The sequence below is a fragment of the Trichogramma pretiosum genome, unplaced genomic scaffold, assembly GCF_000599845.2.
Source record: "Trichogramma pretiosum strain Unisexual culture from Peru unplaced genomic scaffold, Tpre_2.0 scaffold14, whole genome shotgun sequence".
NCBI classification, from domain to species: Eukaryota; Metazoa; Arthropoda; class Insecta; order Hymenoptera; family Trichogrammatidae; genus Trichogramma; species Trichogramma pretiosum.
The window spans coordinates 2,535,854-2,543,096 of record NW_019641706.1 but is presented as its reverse complement, the minus strand read 5'-3'; the positions used below and the strand labels follow the sequence as shown (position 1 = coordinate 2,543,096).

Sequence of the window (7,243 nt, the reverse complement as noted above, 5' to 3'; positions counted from 1 at the left end):
TGATTATTTGCGTGTGTGTATTCGAAATGTAAATTATAATGACATCGGAGAGTCGAGTCGAGGAAGCTTACCTCACGAATTACGAAACGGCGATCTGACCTAGAAAATCGGCTCGACACAATGAAAACAACGGCGACGACGACGATGCCGAGGATAACCTGCAAAGCCGAAAAAATGCCGATGATCGCAACCGTCAGCACGACGACGACGACGACGAGGAGAAATAATTAGCCTGCTCAGCAGTGGAATTATCCTTTATTGACGAGTGCTTTAAGCGAAGTCAAAAATTGTCTTAGTCTTGAGCGAACCATACATATATAACCCGCGTATACGCGCGCGAATAATGACGCGAGAGGACGATCTGGAGTCGATACTATGCGAGTCGGAAACGAGACGGCGAATCGTGCTTTTAGGTGTATCTCGTACACTGCGGGAATGGCCGTCGAAGCTGTTCCAAGGCCTCGTCGTCGGTGCCGTGTTGAGCTTGATCGTCTTCGGATTGACGGTGCTGTGTATTTTGGGCCCGCAGACATGTCACGCCGCTCGGTTCGTTCATTTTCCTTTCAATATATAAGCCGCGCGTGTTCGATTCGAAATGTCAAACTGTGCGATGACGACAGGGTATCCGGAGGCAATTGCGATCTCGGCGCCCCCACGAATCTGCACTTCATCAAGCACGAGAACCGCAGCTGGAGCCGAGACGACTACTGCCACATCGAGACCGTGGCGCGGAGTTACCCTAGACACAACGTCAGCATAGTTCAATAGTGCAATGATTATACGTGATGTTGCTACTTTTATGAAATTTACTCCCGTAAGTTTCGATTTTTGTTTTCTTTTTAATGCAGATTTTCGTGACCAACCTACTGGAGAACTACGATGAGCGGCCCGGTCTGAGCTCGACGATCGACTACCAGCTGTTTTTCGATCACTTGACGACGATGGTGCCTTCGAGAAATATCGAGGACGAGATGCAGTCGAAGCTCAAGAAGATACCGAACGTGCGCATAGTCAACGTGAGCATCGAGGACTTTTTCAAAAGGTAAGCGGACTTGATAATTTTTATTTTAAATACTGGAGTATAACTGGAGTCACTTGTGTAGATCCAGTTTACGTAAACGAGTGTGGCAATTGACCAGAGACCAGCTGGAGCTAGCTGCCAAGTACCAGATCATCTGGAACAGTCCGGGTATATCGCTGGAACCGTCGGCCGCCTGGCAGCTCGACAATCTCGATCACCTGATCAACAAGATCGACTGCGAGCCCGACGCCAGCATACAGCTGGACAGCGATCTGCAGGCGTCCTCGGCCTCCTGCCAGTCCTTCGTCGGCCTCGTCATGAATCAGATAGCCCGGGACGGCGGATTCTTCGATCGTCGCAGTCTGCTCAAACGCTCGCTCGAGTACTACTGTCCGGAGTAATCGTCACCTTTCTTCGTATTACATTTTTTTTTTGTTGGAATCCTTTCTGTTTCTTTTTATAACGAGGTAAACGCGCGTTTTCCAGATCCAACGGGTGCAGCGGCGTTCGAATTTTACAAGCGGCCTCGGCGCCCAATGAGAACTACACCAACTGCCCGAGCATCTGCTCGCTGTTCGACGTGGAAGCCGATCTTTAGATAACAGGCACGATGTTGAATATGCAATGTAAATTTGTTTTGTTAATAATACTGATTGGCGAATGTCCGTTTGTGTGCGTGCGCGTATTATGAGGGTCAAAAAGGGACCGTAAAAACGCATACGAAATAAACTGCATTTACTGTCGATTTTGTCGAAGATAAAGCCTGACGAACTTCATTCAATTGAAACACAAAAAATTAGAATCTATAACCTACTAAAAATTTGATGCTGGACTTCTAGTGGGAGAAAAGCTAGAATCGAAGTGGATTTTGCTGATTTTCAGAACAGATTTCCATTAATAAACGAGTGTATTGCTTCCTAAATGAGGAAACTATATGGTAGGTCTGAAAAAGAGATTTTGAACCAGATGTCTTAGAAAAATTTAATTTACGTTTTTGTAAACTAGATTGATTAACCAACAAATGTCTGTGAGTATGATGGCCTTTTCAGCCCTTTGGTTGAAATTTTAATTAATCACTAATCTAAACCCTGATTCGTTATCACAAGAGACTAAAAATCTTTAGTGATTCGAATACGTGCTTTTGCACCAACGGAGATGATAGTAATTTTACATTGGCCAAGTCCGGTTGAATTGACTTCCTTGTGAAAATGATGCAGATTTATCTGCTTACTATAGCGTTGAAAGGGTTCGTACTTTTTTCCAAAATTGAATCAGTTTCTTGAGAAAATTAATTTCTTTAATATTATCTATATACTTTTCCATTTCGATAACTTAATTATTTATGATTGATAATTGAAATTTGAATTATGGTGGCTTCTGCATGATGAACGAATTCAAATTTAAAATCAGTAATTAATCCATGTTAATCACTTTGAAAAATCTGATATTATTTGATTAATTTTTAAAACTGTTGCAAAATATTTTTTAATTGAAAATTTTATTGCTTCTGGTATTTTTTTTTAAATTGTATGTGAACTTTACCTCATTACATCGTTTGGCAATTGCTGATTATTAATTTTACAAAAAATATGGTACAAAGAAGTTTAATTATCTGTATAATTGATCGAAGTAGATTGACCGATGCAAAATAATTAGATAGAGCTTTTACATCGACCTTTGTAACTGTTAAATCTTTGCGTTCGTCAATTTTGGGAGGCCAGTCAAAATAATTCCAGATTCGATGCGGGGATCTTCTGATGAGCAGCAATTACTTGGAAAAAAAATTCAGCCATTTAATAGGATGTTGAAAGTTCGTTTTTTGAAAACAAAGGTATTTCATAGAACAAATGCACGTGAAACCGTATTAATATTTGAGTTCGTGTTTGAAAAAATAATAAAAGATTTTCACGGTGACGACCAAATGAATAACAGTTTGAAAAGGTTTATTGTTCATGACAATAGTTATCTAATATTACATAGAGTATAACCAGTTTGATTACAAATTTGAAATAAATTTCATACTTCTAATGTTTGTTTTCCTTATGTACTGTATTAATGTGATTTTCGAGACGATTCTTGCGGTCAAATGACTTGTGACAAGTCTCACATTCAAATTTTCTCCGTTTATGAGTTGATCTTACGTGATATTTGAGTACACTCTGGTATCCAAATGATTCGTGACAAATATCACATTCAAAAGGTCTGCTACTCATATGTATTGCACTCATATGCGTTTCGAAGGGGATTTTGTGTCCAAATGTTTTGTGACAAGTATCACACTCAAAGGGTTTGCTCCGCAAATGTACTGTACTCGTGTGAGTGGTGAGCTCCCATTTTCGTCCAAATGATTTGTGACAAATCTCACACTCAAAAGGTTTATTCTAATTATGTACTGCATCAATGTGAGTATTGAGATGACTTTTTCGTCCAAATGATTTGTGACAAATCTCACACTCAAAAGGTTTATTCTGATTATGTACTGCATCAATGTGAATATTGAGATGACTTTTTCGTCCATATGATTTTTGACAAATGTCACAATCAAAGGGTTTACTCCGATTATGTACTGCCCTTATGTGTCCTTTAAGGTGACTCTGGTATCCAAATGTATTGTGACAAATTTCACACTCGAAGGGTTTGTTCCGCAAATGTACTGCACTCGTGTGAGTAGTGAGCACCCATTTTCGTCCAAATGATTTGTGACAAATCTCACATTCGAAGGGTTTGGTACGTTCATGTACACTCATTATATGAGTTTTAAGTTGACTCTGGTATGCAAATGTATTGTAACAAATGTCACACTCGAAAGATTTGTTTTTATCATGTACTTGATTAACGTGTCTTTTAAGTTGATATGGGTATCTAAATGATTTATGACAAATTTTACATTCAAGTGATCCATCGTCCTTATTCGTCGTTTCTATTTGTCTTGTTAAACTCGATTTATCTCCAATGGTAAATTGACGGTTTTTCTCGTAATCGAATCCTTTTTTAATTAAAATTGTAAGCTTCTTTCCATTCGAGTCATTTTCTGGATTTTCTTCCTTTACAGTAGCTTGGCAGATGGTCGTCAATGAGGGCTTAGGTTCAAGTTTTACATTTTCGGTCTCCAATTCGATCGAAATTTCATCCTGTAACGACATCGACTCTTTAAAATTGTGTTATAGTTTTTTCATGGTGTAAATCAGATTATAAATTCAAAAGATAGAACTTACCGATGATTCACTCGTCGATGATTCATCAGAGTTTTCAGTTTTCACCGAGAACCCCGGATTTTCTTCCTTTACAGTAGCTTGGCAGATGGTCGTCAATGAGGGCTTAGGTTCAAGTTTTACATTTTCGGTCTCCAATTCGATCGAAATTTCATCCTGTAACGACATCGAGTCTTTAAAGTTGTTTATAGTTTTTTTATGGAGCAAATCAGAACATAATTTCGAAAGATATATTTTACCGATGATTCATTCGTCGATGATTCATCAGAGTTTTCGGTTTTGACCGAGACCCCTGGATCGACACACTCGTTAGCTACATCTTCCCAATCGTTACGAGGCTCCTCTTTAACGCTAAAAAAACGATCGTTTAAAAATATATCTTTGGCAAGCATGAAAAAGTGTATACCTAACTATTAAATCCTTTCTGCTTTCCATCGCTGCGTTACAATAATTTATCTTGAAATTATTCAAAATTAGATTCCTCGAGTAGCCAACAGCGTATCTTATTTTCACCAACAAACGTGTACGGATATTATTTGTAAACACTTCTTACAGCAGGAAATGATTGATAGCGACTGAGAGTAGACAGTTTTGTACAACGATGAGTGGCTACTGACATGTAATTAACATTATAGCGAGATCGTAATGAAATTATTATTAACTTAGGCACACAATTAGCTTACACGAACGGGCGATATGTGCGAAGAAACAATAGCATAAAAAGTATCTTTCTTTTAAATTTTAATTATGGGCATGAATTTTTAATCTTAAAAAATTATGAAATTGTTAGTTCTCACAACGACAATCGAGAAAGCTCTAACAAACTTCTTTTTCTTTCTCTGGTTTAAATTGTATTTCTTATAATTTTCGACATTTTTTACGTTCTTCTACATCCCACATAGGATAATTTAAAAAGGAAATGTACTCTGACACGAAACGTCTAGTTTGGAAGGATTGTCATAATCGTGTTATAACTTTTGCCCTATTTGTTGTATTACATGATACACAGATATATGATCAAAGTCTGAGAACCCGTTGGTAGGTTAAAATTTGTTTAAATCTGCTCCATATTAATATAATTATATAATTACTAGGGGGGCGAGCCCCCCTGCGCGCTTCGCGCGCCAACCCCCCTCGTTTACAATTTCATATGAGTATATGTTTAATAATATAAAATTTTATATAATACTTCCATTGTACAGACGTTCTCATCCAGTTGAAAGATTAGCATTACACTTAGAAAATAAACAAAATTTAATTTTCCCTGAAAATGAAGAAGTATTGATGTCGGTTTACCAGCGTTACGTAAATGTGTTATTACGTAATCGAAAATTAATTTTTGATCTAAATTCATTTTTTTGTATCTAAGAAGATATTCATTTTTATAAAATTCCAGTTGACTATTTAAATCTTCTTCATCAACAAGAGTTTTTAAAAAATCCAGATTCGGTGCTGGTAAACCGACATCAATACAGCTTAAATTTTCAAATTCTAAAATATCATTTATTTCTTTCAAAGCTCTGTTTTCATGATTATCTTTAAAACCTTCCAAAAAATATTTTTTATAAGTTTGCCAAACGTCTCGAATCATTGGTATATTGTTAATAATTATAAACCAAGGGAAAAATTTTCTAAGTTGTTTCGGCATCATTATTAAACAAGCTTCGTCAATATTTTTTTTATTTCTAGATCGCTATCTACTAATCCCATTGCAATCGCCGTTTCTCTAAATGTATCGTATTTAATACCCTTATAAGTTCTTAAATCGTCGAATGATTTGCAGCCTTTAGCTTTGTGTAAAATTAATTTTAAATAAAACCGTTCAACATCTTTTGGCACAACACTAACTATTCTTCCCAATGTATTTGAAAATTGTGATCTCCGTTCCCAAATTCAAAATTTTTTATTGTACTTATAGTCTTGTAAATTATTTACGTACGTGAATTTTCTAGCATGAACATCATTTTTATTTAAATCAAACCACGCTGTTAAAGTAGTACCAGGCTTTTTGGCTGCTTCTACTTCTTCATTTTCAGGGAAAATTAAATTTTGTTTAATTTCTAAGTGTAATGCTAATCTTTCAACTGGATGAGAACGTCTGTACAATGGAAGAAACCAAAATAACCAAATTAACCATAATAATTTTTGGTTCTTGTACAAAAAATCAAAGTAACCATAATTATCACATTTATGACCCTATTATTTAAATTATTTTTGTACCAAATGAACGAAAGGTCACGTGACGTAATTATGTGATCGTCGCGTGATCGAAAGTTCAAAGTCACGTAATGTTAACGTATAGAAAGGTCAGTCACTTGATGATCGCGTTATAGAAAGGTCAGAGTCACGTGATGATCATGTGATGATCGAAAGGGGTCAAGGATCAAAGTCACCATAATAATCACCACCTGATCAAAAGGTCAAGGTGTCGTGATAATCACGTGATCAAAAAGTCAAATTCAAATATTTCGATCGAAAGGTCAAAGGTTCAAATGGTCAACATGGCAAAAGGTTACATGACCTCATTACGTGATCATCATGTGCCTCTGATCTTTCGATCACGTGGTGATCACGTTATGACGCATCGCATGATGAACGAATTATAACGCTCAAGGTTACGTTATCATCAAGCGGTTCGTTACTTAACGTAACGTTACTTAAGCACGTAATCGTCACGTGAACGAAAGGTTAAAATCACGTAATCAAAAAACCAAAATAACCATAATTATCACATTTATGACCCTATTATTTAAATTATTCTTGTACCAAAACGCGCAAGGTTACACTATAATAAAATGTTTAAAATGGCGAAAGGTAAAGAGGTCACGTGACGTAATCACGTGATCGTCACGTGATCGAAAGGTCAAAGTGACATAATCAAAAGGTCTGTCACTTGATGACATCGTTATAGAAAGGTCACATGACCTTTTGATCACGTGATCATCAAGTGATGACGTCATATGATCATTCGACCGAATCACGTGATCATCACGTGATGACGTCATGTGAC

At 36.8% G+C, this 7,243-nt stretch overlaps 2 protein-coding genes across 2 annotated transcripts; one reads left to right on the top strand and one right to left on the bottom strand.

The window, feature by feature from the left end:
- The first annotated feature begins 34 nt into the window (after nucleotides 1-34).
- Nucleotides 35-1,776, top strand: LOC106657142. Its single transcript, XM_014378487.2, has 5 exons — nucleotides 35-546; nucleotides 621-750; nucleotides 849-1,042; nucleotides 1,104-1,418; nucleotides 1,508-1,776. The coding sequence occupies exons 1-5, from the start codon at nucleotides 344-346 to the stop codon at nucleotides 1,617-1,619; spliced, it is 954 nt and encodes a 317-aa protein (XP_014233973.1). The 5' UTR covers nucleotides 35-343; the 3' UTR covers nucleotides 1,620-1,776.
- Nucleotides 1,777-2,642: 866 nt separating this feature from the next.
- Nucleotides 2,643-4,880, bottom strand: LOC106656849 (zinc finger protein 39-like). The gene is made up of 4 exons (XM_023462974.1): nucleotides 4,640-4,880; nucleotides 4,473-4,584; nucleotides 4,237-4,389; nucleotides 2,643-4,152 (listed from the first exon to the last, which is right to left on the bottom strand). Exons 1-4 carry the CDS (start codon nucleotides 4,666-4,668, stop codon nucleotides 3,403-3,405), a joined length of 1,044 nt encoding a protein of 347 aa, XP_023318742.1. The 5' UTR covers nucleotides 4,669-4,880; the 3' UTR covers nucleotides 2,643-3,402.
- Between the last annotated feature and the right edge of the window lie 2,363 nt (nucleotides 4,881-7,243).

Excerpts from the sequence above, each read along its gene's own strand:
- LOC106657142 (XM_014378487.2), top strand. The coding sequence starts at position 344 with ATGACGCGAGAGGACGATCTGGAGTCGATACTATGCGAGTCGGAAACG. Across the intron at positions 751-848 it reads GGAGTTACCCTAGACACAAC|ATTTTCGTGACCAACCTACT; the intron begins GTCAGCATAGTT and ends TTTTTAATGCAG. Across the intron at positions 1,043-1,103 it reads ATCGAGGACTTTTTCAAAAG|ATCCAGTTTACGTAAACGAG; the intron begins GTAAGCGGACTT and ends TCACTTGTGTAG.
- LOC106656849 (XM_023462974.1), bottom strand. The coding sequence starts at position 4,668 with ATGGAAAGCAGAAAGGATTTAATAGTTAG. Across the intron at positions 4,585-4,639 it reads AGAAAGGATTTAATAGTTAG|CGTTAAAGAGGAGCCTCGTA; the intron begins GTATACACTTTT and ends TCGTTTTTTTAG. Across the intron at positions 4,390-4,472 it reads CATCGACGAATGAATCATCG|GATGAAATTTCGATCGAATT; the intron begins GTAAAATATATC and ends ATGTCGTTACAG.